This window comes from Musca domestica, unplaced genomic scaffold, assembly GCF_030504385.1.
Source record: "Musca domestica strain aabys unplaced genomic scaffold, Musca_domestica.polishedcontigs.V.1.1 4, whole genome shotgun sequence".
In the NCBI taxonomy this organism is placed as follows: Eukaryota; Metazoa; Arthropoda; class Insecta; order Diptera; family Muscidae; genus Musca; species Musca domestica.
The window spans coordinates 15,906,128-15,924,620 of NW_026712328.1; the positions used below are offsets into that span (position 1 = coordinate 15,906,128).

General features: G+C 36.2%; 1 protein-coding gene across 1 annotated transcript in view; it reads left to right on the forward strand.

Annotated features, from left to right (window-relative positions):
- The first annotated feature begins 6,463 nt into the window (after positions 1-6,463).
- Positions 6,464-18,493, forward strand: part of LOC101891576 (NADP-dependent malic enzyme) — a 38,032-nt gene continuing 26,002 nt past the window's right edge. The window contains exon 1 of the mRNA XM_005181072.4: positions 6,464-6,621. Coding sequence (XP_005181129.2) covers positions 6,560-6,621 — 62 coding nt within the window. The 5' untranslated portion in view covers positions 6,464-6,559. The remainder of the gene's footprint in view (positions 6,622-18,493) is intronic.

Below are 18,493 nucleotides of genomic sequence, written 5' to 3' on the forward strand. Positions count from 1 at the left end.
ATGTCGCATTCAAGAGAATGTTGGGCAAAATAAATGGTTTCATGTTCGATCTGAGGACAATCCTGCTGATTTAGGTAGTAGGGGGCTTTCTCCTTCGGAGTTGGCCTCTTCTCAAATTTGGTGGCACGGTCCTCATTGGCTAAGCCTTAATAGTTCTAACTGGGAAATTCAAAATGTTTCTGTTGACACTGAGGTCGAACTTCGTCCTGTTAAAAGTCATGTCACATTTATCAAAGACTATGATGACGTTTTAAATAGATTTTCTTCCATAGATAGAGCATTTCGCGCCATTGCATATATCTTTCGATTTTTCCACAATACGCATTCTTTTCATAGAGGTAAACATCATTATGAGAGTTCCGCTCCTAACAATTCAGAGATCCTAGCAGTAAAATTACGTCTTGCTGCGCTTGCTCAAAAGGCATACTATTCAGAGGAATATTATGCCTTACTTCATAAACGACCACTTAATCCTAAAAGTGATATTTTATCTCTAAATCCATTTCTGGATAAAGAAGGGGTAATGAGATTGAATGGACGCCTATCGCAGTCTCCGACTCTCTCCTATTCTGAACGGCATCCTATTCTCTTACCTTATCATAGTAAATTCGCAAGACTGTTGTTGGAACAAATTCATGTAGATTCGCTTCATGGAGGAAACCAATTAATGCTCCGTATGCTTCGCATGGAGTACTGGATTCCTCGCGCTACTTCACTGATTAGGTCAACCATAAGGCATTGCAAATTGTGCGTTTTAGCAAAGAAGCGTACTTGTACCCAAATTATGGCATCTCTGCCTCCAGAAAGAACGGTTTTGGTTAGGCCTTTCACCTCTACAGGTATCGATTTCGCTGGCCCATTCGACATTAAATCCTTTACAGGTAGATGTTGTAAAATTACAAAGGGGTATGTCTGTGTCTTCGTGTGCTTTTCATTTTATGTCTGTGTCTTCGTGTGCAATACATTTAGAGCTAGCCTCGGATTTATCTACCACTACCATCCTGGCTGCATTTAATAGATTTATATCTCGTCGTGGATGTCCAAAAACTATCTTCTCGGACAACGGCACTAACTTCGTTGGTGCATCTCGAGAGATAGAACGGGAATTTAAGCAAGCATTAAATGAAATTCGTGATAAACTCCGATCAAAGTTTTCCTATCAAGAGCTTTCATGGAGATTTAACCCAGCTGGAGCTCCACATATGGGTGGACTTTGGGAAGCTGCGGTTAAAAGCTTTAAAACTCATTTTAGGAAAATGGCTAAAAATTTCAAATATACGTTTGAAGAATTTTCTACATTGTTAACAAGAATTGAGGCATGCTTAAATTCTCGTCCGCTCTGTCCCATGAATGATAGTCTTGACACTACGGTAGCCCTTACACCTGGGCATTTCCTTATAGGATCTCCGATCCTCGCTCCTCCGGAGCCCATAATAAATGAATCTCCATTGGATATCGTTAACCGGTATAGAAAATTAAAAGCGCTCTCACAACAATTCTGCCTTCGGTGGAAAGAAGAATATTTAAAGAGCCTCCACCATCGTTACAAGTGGAAATTTCCGCAACGCGATATTCAACCGGATGATTTAGTTGTCCTTCGACAGGAACATTTACCTCCCACAGCGTGGAAATTAGGTCGCGTTGTCCAAGTTTATCCGGGAATTGACGGTCACGTTCGCGTCGCTGATATAAAAACGGAAAACGGTATCGTAAGACGACCTGTAGTTAAGCTGGTCATTTTGACCGACGACGATTAAAATGTTCACCTCTCTCCCATGCCATCTCCACTTTTTTCACAGATGGAAAATTTGAGTCAGATGGCCGCATCCCTTCCTTACTACGATGAGGACATCCCAATGTCGGATGAAGAGAGAGGTGTTGAGGATGCCATTATACCCTTGGGCTCCCAGGACTCCGATATACGCGGGGTCACCAATGCTGCGGCTCCTCTTCGGGAACCTGCAACGGCACTACCAGCCAACTCACCCGGCTCTACGGCCGATCAAACAGCCTCTGCTTCTCCTCTACGGGTGAATTGCACTGCAGAGTCTGCGCCAAATCAGGGATTTTCGTCCCAACCGGCAGGAGTTACCCCTCAGGTGCTCCTAGCCTCAACCAGTGGCCTTCCGACCACAGGCGCAGACACCGCTGCTCCTCTACGGGAGATTGCACCAGCGAGGTCTGCATCTCCCCAAGGCTCTGCCTGGACCGTCGGTACGGCGTCTCCTCTACGGGAGCTTGCACCCGTCGTACACGAACCTCAATCGACAGATGTGGCTACTACAGGCGGAGTGGTTGCTCCTCTACGGGAGACTAAAACTCCCACTTCCGCCGAAACTCCTCAAGGTAAATGCACAGTGGCAAGATCCATTCGACAACAGGGACCTAAATGTGTTTTATGCACACAGAGGCACGTCCTTCGGGAATGTCCCGAGTTCATCAAATTGACCGGTGAAAAAAGGATTCGATTTGTGGTTCAGGAGCATTTCTGCTCCAATTGTTTAGGCAGGTCACATACCCTCCGAAAATGTTTGAGTCCACATCGTTGTCAGAAGTGTAAAGGCGACCACCATACACTTCTTCACCTCGGCAAAAAGCCCCTATCCAAGGGAAATGTCCGACCTTCGGGTAAAAAAGATTCCACGTCTCGTCCATCCACCTCGTCGCATATACCCACTTCGAAAAAGTCCGTTCCAAAGAAGTCCTCTAAACCGAGATTGTCCGCTCCTCCTTGTCCGGTCTCGTCCAAGCCGTCGAGCTTTGTTGTTCCGACTATACAGTCCATCCAGCCCATTGTTACGCTGGGGCCGACAATGGTGGTTCATATTATCCTTCCGGATAGAAAAGTACCAGTCAGAGCGCTGTTGGACCCTTGTGCTGGACATAGCCGTATATGCTCAACGCTGGCCAGTAAGCTTCAGCTCAATTCTCTAAACGTTGGCCAAGAGCTTTATTGCCAACTTACTTTGCAATCATTTCATGATTCGTCCCAACTTCTGCGCGTTTCCGCCAGAAGTATGTCCTTGAGGCATGTGGTCACGCCGTCGCAATCAGTCCCCGACTATTTCAAGGACCATTATGCCGGGATGCAATTGGCAGATCCCGAATTCCATAAGTCCGCTCACGTGGGGCTCATTCTTGGGCCTGATGTGTACCCGAAGGTAATAAAGTCACAGACTTATTCGAGTCCAGGGTTCCCCTGGGCTCAATTAACCATTTTTGGTTGGGTGATATCGGGTCCTTGTCCACTGTAGGATCGCCAGAGATGATCAGCCAACATCTGTCTCTATCGCCAAGATGATTTTTGGAGGCAATCTTCTATTGTCTCGATGGTTATACGACCATCAAATGTTTTTTGAAAAAATTAAAAAAAAAAAAATATATATATATATATACATAATAAAATGAATTTTTTATGCTCAAAATTGACGGTTACGCCTCTTATTTATTATAATTGTATTTCCTATTTATTGTAAGTTAAGATTTTTTTTGTTGTAACATCGCTAGATGTTTCAAGGGTGGCGGTAATGTTTAACTTCAATTTAATTTAATTTCTTCAAAAATGCAACCCTTTGCTCTTTTTCTTCAATTTGTCAAATACCATTTTATTCAACTTTGAACTTTCGTTCAAAGTTAGTGATGACAAATTGTAACGAGCAAAGATGATCAATTCGCGCCTCTCTTGTGACATCTAGGCTTGCTCGCTACTTTTTAACTTACTTGTTTTTCGGATTTTCGTCCAACAACATCTACACAACACCCATTGTTAAAAAAGGTAAATAATATTAGTTCTTCGACTAATATTCAATAAAACCGCCAATTTTTTATTATTTAAAAATTCTAATATTTTGTGTTTTATTTCCTTTTTTATTCATTTTCGCTGCTCCGCAACATAGTGTTTTATTTAATTATCATTCTAAACCAAATATAGGTAGAAAATCAAGAATAGTATGGCTGCCTTCAGTAACGTATGGATGGATTATGGATTAAAATAAAAATGAGATTAAATAAAAAAGTACCTTTCTTATATTGGAATATGTGAATTGATCTGCCACCGTTATCTAAAACGTCAAATAGCTGATTTCAAAAACCTACTTAATTGGTCAAAAAGCACAAATAAAAGCAACTGCCGACTCAAAACTATTTTATTATTTGAGTAGTTTTTGGATTATTTTTTAATACTTTTCTCAAGTTTTGGTGAAATAGGTCAAAAATAATATTTTTCTAGTAATCAGCACCCCCTGCCGACTACTGGCAAATCTCTTTATCTATTCCTAATGTCGGCATTAAATAATATAAGAGAAAAGTGCTTGATTATTTGGTCAATTCCATTTTTAGTTATTTAAGTTTAAATTTCAAAACTGCCGACTACTGGGACATGCTGAACTTAGGCGCACTTACCCTATTTACATATATAAAATTTTGAATGCATTGAAAATCAAAAGGGGTAGCGAAGCACATGGGGTTCAGCTATCTATATCCATAAAAGAGGAAAATATTTGTATGTTTGTTTGTTTGTAATTTATGGACTCGAAAACCGCTAAACAGATTTTCCTAAAAGGTGTACAACAACATCGACTGAAAGTAACATAGGCTATATTTAAATTTTATATGCACATATCTATTTATCGATAACAGATCAATGAGTAGCGGAATTTGGAACAAAAAATAAATTTGACAAATTATATTGAAATTGGTTCATATTTGAATATAGCTTCCATATATATTTTCGGCCGATTTTACATATTTGATCACCCAACGCGATATGTATATCCGATTCTCTCGGGAAGAGAGACGAGATTTGTTACCGATTGAAATCAGTTGAGGTTTGGGTATAGCTCCAATGTATATATTTCGGCCGATTTCATGTATGCTATGCACCAAACACGAATTTGGAATTTGGTTAAAATAATGAATTTGACAAATTTATTAGAAATCGGTTAAGATTTGAATATAACTCCTATACACATATTATCGGCCGATTAAATTTCAATGACCTTAAATTTCAATGAAATATAGAATGTGTGACGGAATTTGGTGTAAAAGTAAATTTTGTTAAATTATATTGAAGTCGGTACAGATTAGGATATGCTTTTATTAAGAAGCATTGACCCAAAACGCCTTTGCAATGGTATTAAGCTAACAATAAACAAGTTAAAAAGTAAATATCGGTTTTGCCGACAGATGTATACCCTCAGCTAATGTACGAGTATTTAAAAATATTTTGACTTCTGTTATGGTTATTCAAATGTTTAACGAAGGAATAGGCCAATATTGGCCATTTCGTGTCGTAAAGCAATATTTATTTATAAATATATAAATATTGCGACGTGACAGGTTTGGACTATATTGGTAACTTCCTTCACTTTATATGACACATGTGATTATTTTTAGAGAATGTTTACATGTGCGTGAGGTACCAGATATAGTCGACCGAAGTATTCGATTTTCATGCTTCATCTAATATATATAAAAATATTGGTGTGAGCAATATTACAAGAAAATCGAACATTTATATCCAATTTATGGAAAATCATAAATTTCCCATTCATCTCAGGTTTCTGGCGAATAATATAGATATATATTATATTTAGATAGTAGAAGTTGTAAAGAATCGTTGACTTCTTTCGCAAGTTATGACAGATAAAAGTATTTGAAAATTGTGACCCTTTGTGAGTGACGTACCAGAAGGGGTTCAGAGATATATATCATCTGCACAACATAATTTAATTTTAATTTTTCGGAACATTTCCAAAAAACTTAAACGAAGTGGACCCCATTACGTTTTTCAATTCTCAGCACATCCTATTGTACTCTTCATATACAGCATACATTAAAATATAAAATGAGTTTGTTTTAATATGTGGATTACATTCCACCAAACCGAGCAGACAACTTGTCTGGCAACTAAATCAGAGAAGGGGTGTGTTTGACCAACTGACTGGTGAACGATTCACAATACCAAATGCTGTTGTTTCACCTTCCCATTGTTTTTTCTGTTTTTTGGCTTTTTGTTTTGTTTTTGTTGTAATTGTCGTTTTGACCATGCGAACATGTGCAACAACTCTACCGACGACATTCTCCATTCGCCTCAATCGGTTTCGAATCGTTGACTGGTGTCCAAGTTTCCAGCGCACTTGCGCGCAATTACAACCTCGTCCGCCTAACGAACTGATGACTGACCAAAAAGTGTAAAGACCTCTGGCAACAAATTGAGACAATAAAAATTCGTTATTTGTTTTTAAATTTCAATTGTGAACGTCCAACCAAACCAAACCAAAAAGAATACATAATTTTGTAAACTGAAAAATTCCATTCATAAATACGGTCAAACAACTATTCCCGGTGTAAAACTACCTGTTATGAGTGGCGTAGGAAAAGCGTCCGCCCAATAGTCCTGGCCACTAACTGCCGTGTTCGCGTGTTTTTGTTAAATAAATCATTAAGTTTTCATGTCCTCGTACATGAAAAACGTTAATTGAGTTAATAAAAGTTAATGTATTGATTTTTTCCTTGTAAAGTGAAAAACAGTATTGAAACGTTTCAACTATCGAATAGAATGGGTAATTCTAGTTCTTTATGTTCAAACCAGAACGCGGTACGGGCCTACGATGAAAACAGGTAAGAAATTATATTTAAATATTAAATATAAAACCACATTCACTTTTCCATTCGTTGGGTCCAATTCTTTGTTAAACGTTTTCGTTGAAGAGTAAAGGGATTTGGCAACTTGCGATTTTAGTCAAGGTCGTATTGCATGGCATTGTTCAAAATTAAACATTTGTTTTGAAAAAAAAGTGGAAGGAAGAGACGTCGCTAGTATCAATTTGATTTTATAGTGATTCATTGGACATTGTGATTTACATAAATATATAAATATTTCAAGGCCTTTGTTTGAGTTTATGAAGATGTTGACCTACAAATGATAGTATAATACTTTTTGTAGTAAAGAATACACACATATTTGGTTTGTTCCCGTTCTTTGACATCGTAAATTTAGTTGAATAAACAGTTATTTGAATTCGATGACACTCCTTCAGAATCAACATATCGACCAATTAGAAGCTGATTAATTGAAAAAGGCCGGGCCGAACTTTTAATACTTTCCACAATTTGGAAAGTACAGGGTGAGATGAAAAAACTGCAACCAACTTCAGACCGTTGCTATTTATAAGACACTCGTCCGACAGTTGTTAAAATTATTCCAGTGACAGCTCATTATATTGTTTACAAGCGTACAAAGCATTTTGGTGAGAATTTTCCAGAAAAAAGTTATTCGTGATGGAAATAGTGTGAATTCTTTATATTTGGCTGGAAACCCACAGGTAGCCTTCGTTAGAGAACTCCAGCATTTAAATGTGAATAAATCTTTTATGTCTCGTACCATCGCTCGTTACCGTGATACTGGTAGCGTAGCCCGACTTCAAGGAAGTGGACGGAAGAAAACAGCAACAGCACATCCTTTCGTCGAATATTGAAAAATGAGCTCGGGGTAAAGCCATTGGAATTCCAAAAAGTGCAAGAACTTACACCGCAACAGAAAGAGAATAGACTCAAAAGAGCTAAAGAGTTGCTTCGCTTGGCCGAAAATGGTGAACTGCTGAATTTGGTTTTGCCCGATGAGAAATCATTCGTTGTCCAGCAGTTTGTAAACAAACAAAATGATCGTGTTTACTTGCCAAAGAGGTCAGGTCAGAAAATGTGCACCTTCGGTTGGCTACCAGAACTCAAGCGCCGGCCATGGTGGTGGTGTGGGCCACCATAACAGCCGATGGTCGCTCTCCGCTCGTATAAATCGACCGTGGTTTCAAAATAAATGCCGAATATTATCGCGAAAATATTCTGGAGGGTGTATTAAAGCCTTGGGCACGCAAACATTTTGGCCGCAGACCTTGGACATTCAAACAGTACTCAGCACCATCGCACTCAGCACGCGCCACCCAAGAATGGTTACAAAATGAGGTTCCTCGCTTCATTTCCAGCGCATAATGGCCACCAACATTTCCGGATACCAATCCGTTGGACTATTTTGTCTGGAGTATTTTGGAAAGCTAGGTTGGCACTCAAAAATACCACCTTAAGGAAGCGCTTCGCCGGGAATAGGCCAAAATACCGCAGAGCAATATTCGGGCAGCGTGTGACGGTTTCATTGGCCGTTTGAAGGCTATAATTCGTGCCAAAGGTGACCAATTCGAAAAAATCTAAACATATTCTAAAATTTGATGCTATTTCCGACACTTTTTACTTTCAATCAATAAAATTAAAAAAAAAATTGTAAACATTATGACATTTGACTATGATGCGGTTTTTTTATTTCTCACAATGTTAGCACAATGCATCCCTGAGATACTGTCATGTAGTCTTGCAAAGTGTTTATATTTTTGTTTCTGACCGGTGCTATTAAACTATCCAAAATGGCGTGTCTATTATCCAATATTTGCGACCAAATGGGTGTTTCAAAATATATAAGCCAATTAGAAGCTGTTGCTACTTTTAACACGTCCATAGGTGCCTAGTAAAATAGAAATTGCTACTGAATGCTTTTCGTTTATCAATCGTCCAATGCAAAATGTCTTACTTGTGTACAAGGAGTTACTAGATAACATGGACTGAAAAAGTAAACGAACAGATAAACTGTTATCAATTGTGTTCGTACGAACATCTATGCAAATAAAGATAAGCTGGAGCTCAATTCTTCTTCTATGAAAATGTGAAATGAAAAATGCATAAGGAGAAAAATGTCAAATGCAAAATCGCATAAAGAAAATTGTTTTCCCATTATATTTTCATTGAACCAAAAAGCATTCCCTGATTTGAATTTTTTATGATCTAAATTTCGTTGTCAGCACTCTATATACAGAATATTTGAGGTAAAGAATCTTACCTGTTGCCAGTCAAGAGTACTTAGATCCTCAAAACACCTCCTTCACCATTTTGTCAAAAAACCGCTTGTCCCGAAGAGTTCAGGAACTTTCTTTCGTTAGAGATATGTGTGATATTATCCGTCACCTGGAAACCACTCGTGAATCTGTAGATAATATGAATATGAAACTAACTCTTCTGGACATAATAAAATTTCAGAAATCTAATGGTGAAAATACGCAGTTCGACATCGTCGCATGACATATTAATTTAGACGGGAGAGTATACATGGCTACATACCACACTCTAACATTTTAGTCCTGACAAAGCGGCAATTGTATTACAAACAAATATGAATTGTAGATGAAATTCAATAAAGTTTATAAGGGACAAAAATGAAATTTCTTATTGAAACCTAATCCGAACTCAAATGAATTTACAATTTTCATACACCAATAAACATTAATTTCAACATCTAAAAACTTACGAATAGTGAGTTGTATTTTTTACAAAAATAATAAATGATCTCCTATTTACTCCAAATCTTTGGAAGACGAATTTTATTTATCTTTTCTTGTGCTTAAACCATGGTAGAATAATAAAGGTAACAGCAAGCAATAATTCAGGTAACAAAGCTGTAAGGCTACAAACGAAGCTGGGAATCGCGGTAAGGGTATTATGTGTTTGTGCATTTGTTTGTAACATGGAGAAGGCATCGACATAGACCCATAGTTTATTTTGAGGATCTTAATAGAATCACTTTCAGAGTTGATTTATGCATGTCAGTCCGTCCGTTCATGTATTCTTGTGAACAATATGCAGGTCGCATTTATTATCCGATTGATATGAAATTTTCCAAAAAATATTTATTTGGAACAAGGACGAACACTATAAAATTGCTGAGGATCGTTTCAAATTTAGATATTACTCCCATATATATCTCCAACCGATTTCAGGTTAATGGTGCCGAAAATGGCCAATTTCATTCCAACTAACCTGAATTTCGGCACATCCGACCGCATTCAGTCTGGAAGAAAGTACATCAAATTTTTGTGTAAATCGGTTCAGATATAGCTATAGCTCTTATGTATATGTTTCATCCGATTTGGTATTTAAGTTCATAACATGCGTAATATGCAGTCCACAACAAGAATATTTGATACTGGACATCAGATATTGCTCGAAAATATCTCTGCCAAATTTTATCGAGATCGGTTCAGATTTTTATACAGTTTCGATATACATCTTCATCCGATTTTACGGTTATTGCTCAACATATATGTAATATCAGCTCAAATTGAATAGATTTTTATACCCTCCACCATACTATGGAGGGTATATTAATTTTGTCATTCCGTTTGTAACTCCTCGAAATATTCATGTCAGACCCAACAAAGTATATATATTCTTGATCAGCGTAAAATTCTAAGACGATTTAGCCATGTCCGTCTGTCTGTCTGTGTGTCTGTCTGTCCGTCTGTCTGTCTGTCTGTTGTAATCACGCTATCTTTCGAACAAATTGAGATAGAAGGCTAAAATTTTGCACACATGTATTTTTTCCCAGTAGACAGGTTTAGTTCGTAACTGGGCCATGTAGGTCCAAGTTATCATATAGCCCCCATATAACGGTACCTCCCGATATTCGGTATTTTGATGATTTTAGCGACATTATTCACCGGAATTATTTCAAATTTGGCATTTGAAGTTTGTAATGGATGCTACAGCCTAAGACAGAAAATTATCTGTGCAGGTCCACGTCTTCCTGTAGCCCCGATATAACGGTACCCCCGATATTCGGTTTTTTGATGATTTTAGCGACATTGTTTACCGAAATCGTTTCAAATTTGGTATTTGAAGTTCGTAATGGATACTACATCCTAAATCAAAAAATGAGCCATGTAGGTCCACGTCTTCATATAGCCCCCATATAACGGTACCCCCCGATATTCGGTATTTTGATGATTTTAGCGACATTGTTTAGCGGAATCGTTTCAAATTTGGCATTTGAAGTTCGTAATGGATACTTCATCCAAAGTCAAAGAATGAGCCATGTAGGTCCACGTTTTCATATAGCCCCCATATAACGGTACCCCCCGATATTCGGTATTTTAATGATTTTAGCGACATTATTTACAGGGATTGTTTCAAATTTCGTATGTGAAGTTCGTAATGGATACTTCAGTCCATGCCAGAAAATTGTCTGTGCAGGTCCACGTCTTCGTATTGCCCCCATATAACGGTACCCCCCATATTCGGTATTTTGACGATTTTAGCTACATCATAAACAGATTTTTCTTCAAGTTTCGCATTTAAATATTGTAATAATTTATGACAAAAGTTGCCTATGCAGGCCCATGTCGTCGTATAAGCATTCGGTATTTTTAAGATTTTAACAGAATTTTTAACGGTTTTTTTTTTTGGAAATTGCCAAATTTGTACCAAATGGTGGAGGGTATTAAAAGTTCGGCCCGGCCGAACTTACAGCTTTTTTACTTGTTTCATATTCAACCGAATTTTACCATTTGGTAAAACTCGATCCGGTGTATATATTGTTCGATGTACAAAAGCCTCCGACAAATTTGTTGAAAATTGGTTCAGTGTTGGTTATAGTCTCCAAATTGTGGCTACTCTAAAGACATGATACGCATTCAAATAAGATTCATAGTCGATATGATCTACTTTACATAAATTCCAAATATACACTTTTTTGGTTGCGGGAACTCTAATAATTACGCATAGTGTTGTAGGGTATCATATAGTCGGCCCCGCACGAGTTTTGAACTTTCCTTACTGGTTTCTAAATATCGGTATATAAATATGTTGAAGTTATATGAGTAAACAAGTTAAAAAGCAGTAAGTTCGAACGGCCCAAACTTTGAATACGCTCCACCATTTGAAACAAATTTAAAAATTTTCAAAAAATAAAATCCGTTAAAAATTCTGTTAAAATCTTAAAAATATCGAATATAGCCGTTATATAGCATTTTCAGATTAAATGAAACCTTTTGAAATTCAAATGAAACTTTTTGCAGCGGAAATGAAACTTTTTGTAGTGGAATTGAAACCTTTTGCAGTGGAAATGAAACATTTTGCAGTGGGAATGAAACCGTTTGCAATCGAAATGAAACCATTTGCAACCGAAATGAAACTTTTTGCAAATCAAATGAATCTTTTAAATTTATAGAAGGAAAAATAACGAAACACTTTTATTTTTAGTAGTTTTAAAATTAAATCAATTAATAATTGATAAATATCTACATTTTTATATTATTTCTTAAACTTTCAATTATTGTAATAACAAATGGTCCTTTATTGATTTGATATAAAATGCTTCCATATTGTTAAATTCCAAATGCTTAAGGCTAAAAAGAGAAATTGAAACAAATTTTGGCCCATATAGGTATGGCCAGGACTGAAATGTGAAATTAAGATTTACCACAATTTTTTATAGTTATAGTATACTATTAATCTTACCTAATAAAGGATTCCTGCTTCGCAGCTTTATTGATCATGGAGATAGAGCAGTCGTGATTTCAATACAGAGATATAAGTGGAAATCATTAAATCAACTTTGATCATGATTATATATACTTTATGTGGTCTACGACGAATATTTAGAGGTGTTACAAACCGAATGACAAATTTAATATACCCTCCTTTCCAGGGAGGAGGTTATAAAAAGGTACCTAATTCGGGTCCTTTGGAAAAAATACCTTGTAAACTTTTTTCAATCTTTCTGCATCTACACTTGCGTTTTATGGGAGCTTTAAGAAAAAATTTTATAAAAACATAAATATTAATAATCAATAAAAAATCCTCTTTAACTATATATTGGTTATAATTAGTTGATTTAATTTTAAACCTACTAAAAATAAAATTTTTTTGTAATTTTTCCTTCTATAAATCTAAAAGTTTCATTTGATTTGCAAAAAGTTTCATTTTGGTTGCAAAAGGTATCATTTCGGTTGCAAAAGGTTTCATTCCCACTGCAAAAGTTTTCATTTATTCTGAAAATGCTATATTAGGGTCTATACGAAGACGTGGACCTGCATAGGCCACTTTTGTTATAAGCCATTACAATATTGAAATACGAAACTTGAAAAAAATCCGTGAATAAGGTCGCTAAAATCATCATAATATCGAATTTAGGGAGGTACCGTTATACGAGGGCTATACGAAGACGTGGACCTGCATAGACAATTTTTTGTCTTAGTCTGTAGTATCCATTTCGAACTTCAAATACCAAATTTGAAACCATTCCGAAGAATAATGTCGCTAAAATCATAAAAATAACGGATATCGATTATATGAGGGCTATGTGAAAATGTGGATCTATATGGCCCATTTACGAACTTAACCTGCCTGCTGGCAAAATAAACTTGTGTGCAAAATTTTAGTCTTCTATCTCAATTCGTTTGGAAGACGCACATAGCTAAATCGACTTAGAATTTTACGCTGATCAAGAATATATATACTTTGTTAGGTCTGACATTAGTATTTCGAGGAGTTACAAACGGAATGACAAAGTTAATATACCCTCCATAGTATAATGGAGGGTATAAAAATTTACACAAAATATAACAACGAACTTTATATTAAAGCGGAACTCTGGAAATGTAGAATGTGACAATGTCGAATAGCAATGTCAGAACATAAACGCTTGTTTTCTACGATATTCCTCAATGACACAATTCAAATTACAGTCGAATTAAAAGTGAAAACAAGCTTTTGGTGGAGTTGATGTTTGTCTTTGCGGCTTGACCACTCGCTCTACACGATTCACCTTAAATTGTTTTTAATTACACACCTGTGCAAATGATATACACGAGTCACTACCGAGAAATTCCAAGATTTATAATCATATACGCTTGTCGTTGCAGCCCATATATGTCTGTTTATTGCCCGCCCGTATCGGCTGAAATGCGTGCATGTCTATCTCCACCCCAAATGAACGTAGTCGGTTAATGCGTTCACATTTGTATTTTATATTGTGGAATATGTTTTTTGTGTGTGTGTGTTTCTCAAGTCTAATCTTGAAAGTCATTTGAAGGACTGTTAGTTTTTAATGTAACAAATATTCAATTTGGTAGAGAGGAAAAAAAAACAATTAACAATGACTTCATTAAATGAAATTTTACTTTCAAATTTAATTCAATTCAGTATTAATTTTTAATTTTTTGATGGAAATAAATATTGCATGCTGGGTAATTAAAATGGATTATTGAATCTGTGTGATTATACATATTTCTATGTACATACATACATTTATGTATACATTCATATTTATGATAGGAACTTTAGTAAATACAACTACTTTTTTCATTGGTCAGGGAACCATATTCTGGTCCACGTCCATGGACGTCTCTGTAATCATTCGTAGAAGGACGCATTTTAATAATTTAATGGAATAAAATAAATATCTTGTTTCAAAGATAGATATGTATAATTACAGAATTCCAGACCATGGCTAAATAGCACAAATTAAAAAGTTTAAATTTGTCTAATTAAAAACCTCATTTTGTAAACGTTCACACACACACAACGGCATCAAACATAATAAATGCTCGTAAACGATTCCAATAAAGCATTTATGAATGAATGTCAGCATTAAGCCAAGCGTGTGCATTAACAAAAACCAAAACCTTCAAATGTCATGAATCAGAGTTTGAACATTCGCAATGTTTTTGTTGTACAAACATTTTCTTTGTTTTAGTTTTTTTTATGAAATCAATTATTATCTACATAAATGACCATTAAAGCGTAACTCCACAAGTTGTTTCTTTTATTTTAACGCTTGACTTGGTTCATATGTCGAGATTACAACAACAATAACAACAATAATTCTGACACAATTTTCGTAACCGACAGAAATGTACATTTGTTTGACTGCATAAGGTTTTCAATGACTTTGTTGGGACTATTGCAATTTGGATGCCTTTTATCTTTGGAACGTGGCCTTTTACAAATTTTGGTAAACCGATCGTTGTACAAAGAATACTCGCTATGGTACTGTGGACGATCGTGAATAGGAGTACTACATTATATGGACACAGGTTGTGAAGCAATTCGACATACTAAGTTCTCACTATTTGATATACGTCCTTAACCTCCGAAGCCGTTTCAGAGGGAGAGGATTTACAGTCTCCAGAGAGGAAGAAAGTCAAAGATAAGACGACAGTAAAGTCAACCGAAGTAGACGAATGTAGACCTACATGGCCCATTTTTAATACCAAAAGCCCTGCAGACATAATATAAATTTTAGTAAAATTTTGACAATCTACTTCATTTCGTTTTGAAGCTCCATACAATGGTGGAGGGTATAAAAAGGAAATGGCAAAATGGAGGTTTGCCACCTCGATTTCGACATATCGAAATCAAATTTGAAACACTTACTATAGAATTTGGGATTAGAAACAAAACATTTTCTCGCCGGTGTCTATCATGGTATGAAGGTAATCAAATGTAGGGTGATATAGGAAAGTTAAGAAATACATAAAATTTAAAACATTGAATGAAATCTTTATTTTTAGATAATAGTACGGTCCATATAGATTATTTTAAGTGGTCCATCCGCTTAGTCCAAATTTGGCACACTCTTTCAAACATTTCAGTCGGTATCTCACGAGTGAAGAGATTGTCTGTATAGGCATGAGCTTTACCATCAAATAACCTAAAAGAGTTAAATCGCAAGATCTAGGGGACCAATTGGCAATTTCCGAACGTGAAATAAAATATTCGACAAATTCGCCTCTCAGTAAGCACCGTCTTGTTGAAAGCTCATGTCGTGTAAGTCAAGCTATTGCATTTTGGGCCAAAAAAAGCTGGATATCATCTCATTGGTAGCTTTTGCAATACTTCTGGCTGATCTTCACTCCAAAATCGACAATTCTGCCCACTTACGTACATATTGAGCCAAATAATGAACTTCATCACTGAACATTAGTTTTCGATAAGATGGGTGCCACCAAACCAAGAGCCCATTTTGACAATAAAATTCAAGCATTGTTCGTTTGTAAGACGATTCATGGTTATATTATAGGCTAAACTGAAGATGTTTGAGAGTGAAACAAAACAAGAAACGTGCTCGATGTTTTAAACCAGTGTTGCCAATAGATAACAGCTTAAAAATCACCCTTTACAAATCACAACATAGTGAGTTCAACACCAGCATCGGACAAAATGAAGAAGTGTATTATAGATATGGTTATCTTACGTTCACAGTTCTAAACAAGTGAAAACCCCCCAAAGATCGTCCGGATCGAGCTTTTGATACCCTTCACCATTTGGGAGGAACTTGAAAATTTAAAAAAAAAAAATCCTGCAAAAAATAACGCTGAAATTAAAACCGTTCTATGGGGGCTAAACGAAGACATGGACCTGCATACACAATTTTTTGTCATAGGCTGTAGTAACGATTCCAAACTTCAAACGATATTCGACGCATATTCCGGTGAATAATGTCGCTAATATCATAAAAATACCGAATAAAGGGAGGTACCGTTGTATGGGGCCTATATAAAGACGTGGACATGCATAGACAAATTTCCGTCATAGGTTGTAGTACCCATTACGAACTTCAAATACGAAATTTTACGAGATTCCGTTGAATAATGTCGTCAAAATACTGCAAATACCAAATATTTCGGGGTAACGTTACATGAGTGCTATACTAAAACATTGAACTATATAAGCAATTCTCTTCCAGGGGGGTAAAGTACTCACAGGGAACTCCTTGTGTAGAATTTCAGACAATGACATTGAAAAATGTGATTAAATTCACCAAAATAACGAATATCGGGAGGGACAGTTATAAGATATCGTGGACCTATATAGACAATTCTCTTTCAGGGAGTAACATACTCAGAGAGAACTCCTTTCAGACCTATATAGACAATTCCCTTTCAGGCAGTAAAGTACTTACAGAGAACTTCTTGTGTATAATTTCAGGTATTCCATTGAAAAATAAATAAAAAATAAAATCCTCAAAATACCTAATATCAGGGGTACCGTTATTTGGGAGATATAACGGTATCGTGGACTGATATAGCCCATATTCGAACTTGACTAGCGCGATTACAACTGACGGACAGGGCTAAATTTTACACTGATAAAGACATATATATTTCTGTTGGGTCTAAAATTGTTATTTCGATAAGTTAAAACGGAATTACGAACTTAATATACACTCCATACTATGCATCGCAATGTAACCTAAGCAGAAGGGGCTTTGTTTCGAAATTTTCAGATTAAGATTCCTTGGAATCTCTGTATTTTAGGTACAGACACTATGTAATATTGCATATAAAAATACGAGGAACATATTTGTAGGTATTTTTGGCCCTTTTTTAAATATAGTTAAAAATTCCCTTAAAATGGGATTTTAGCAAGTCAAATTATTCTGAATTTGGTTTTCCCCGATAAGAAACAAACAAAATAATCGTGTTTACTTGCCAAAGAAGTCAACTGAAAATGTGCGCCAGAACTCAAGCGACGGCCATGGTGATGGTGTAGGCCGCAATAACAGCCGTATTAATCGACTACGCTCGTATTAATCGACCGTGGCATCAGAATAAATGCCGAATATTATCGCGAAAATATTCTGGAGGGTGTATTAAAGGCTTGAGCACGCAAACATTTTGGACATTCCAACAGGACTCAGCACCATAGCACTCAGCTCGCGCCACCCAAGAATGGTTACAAAATGAGGATACCAATCCGTTGGGCTACTGTGTCTGGAGTATTTTGGAAAGCAAGGTTGGCACTAACAAGTAAAAAGATATCAGGTATCAGCCAATGTTCGATTATTGAAAAATATTTTGACTTTTGTTATGATTATTCAAACTCTTGACCCTCTATAGAGAGGGTTTTGAAAGAATAGGCCAATATTGTCTATTTCGTATCGGACCTAAGTAAATATGATATAGATATTGCGACGGCCAGGTTTAGACTATATTGGTAACTTCCTTTACTTTACATGAGATAGGTACCAGGTATAATTGACCGAAGTATTCCATTTTAATGCTTCATCAAGAACAGATAAAAATATTGGTATGGTCAAAATTATAAGAAAATCGAACATTTATATCCAATTTATGGGAAATCACAAATTCCACAGATCTTATGTTGATGGAAATGTTGAGATGTTTCAAGTTTGGAATGAATCGGATGTTGATTTCGCATTTTATGAGCTTCATGGATATTCAAAAATTTTAACCTTTGTGAAGGAGGTACCAGAAGGAGAGGACCGATATATCCTATCTTCACAAAAGATCTTGTATTAGCAAAAATGTTTGTATATGTGAAATATAAAGAGAACAGATTATATAAACGTTTTGGTTATTAAAAACTTTTACCAATTGACCTGACCTAGCACTGACGCAAATATTAGGATTTGCAAAGTTGGAGAAAAATCGGATTATCGTTTCTCTTTCTGTGCAGAATATGCATTTTTTGAAAATTTCGACCCTTGGGGGAGGTACCAGAAGGAGTAGAGCGATATATTCCATCTTAACGCCAGACCTTGGGTTCATAAAAATATTGGGATGTGCGAAATCGGACTCTTAGATCACACTTTATAAGACTTGTATTTTTTCAAAATTTTGACCCTTTGTGGTTTGACGTTGTAAGTTTG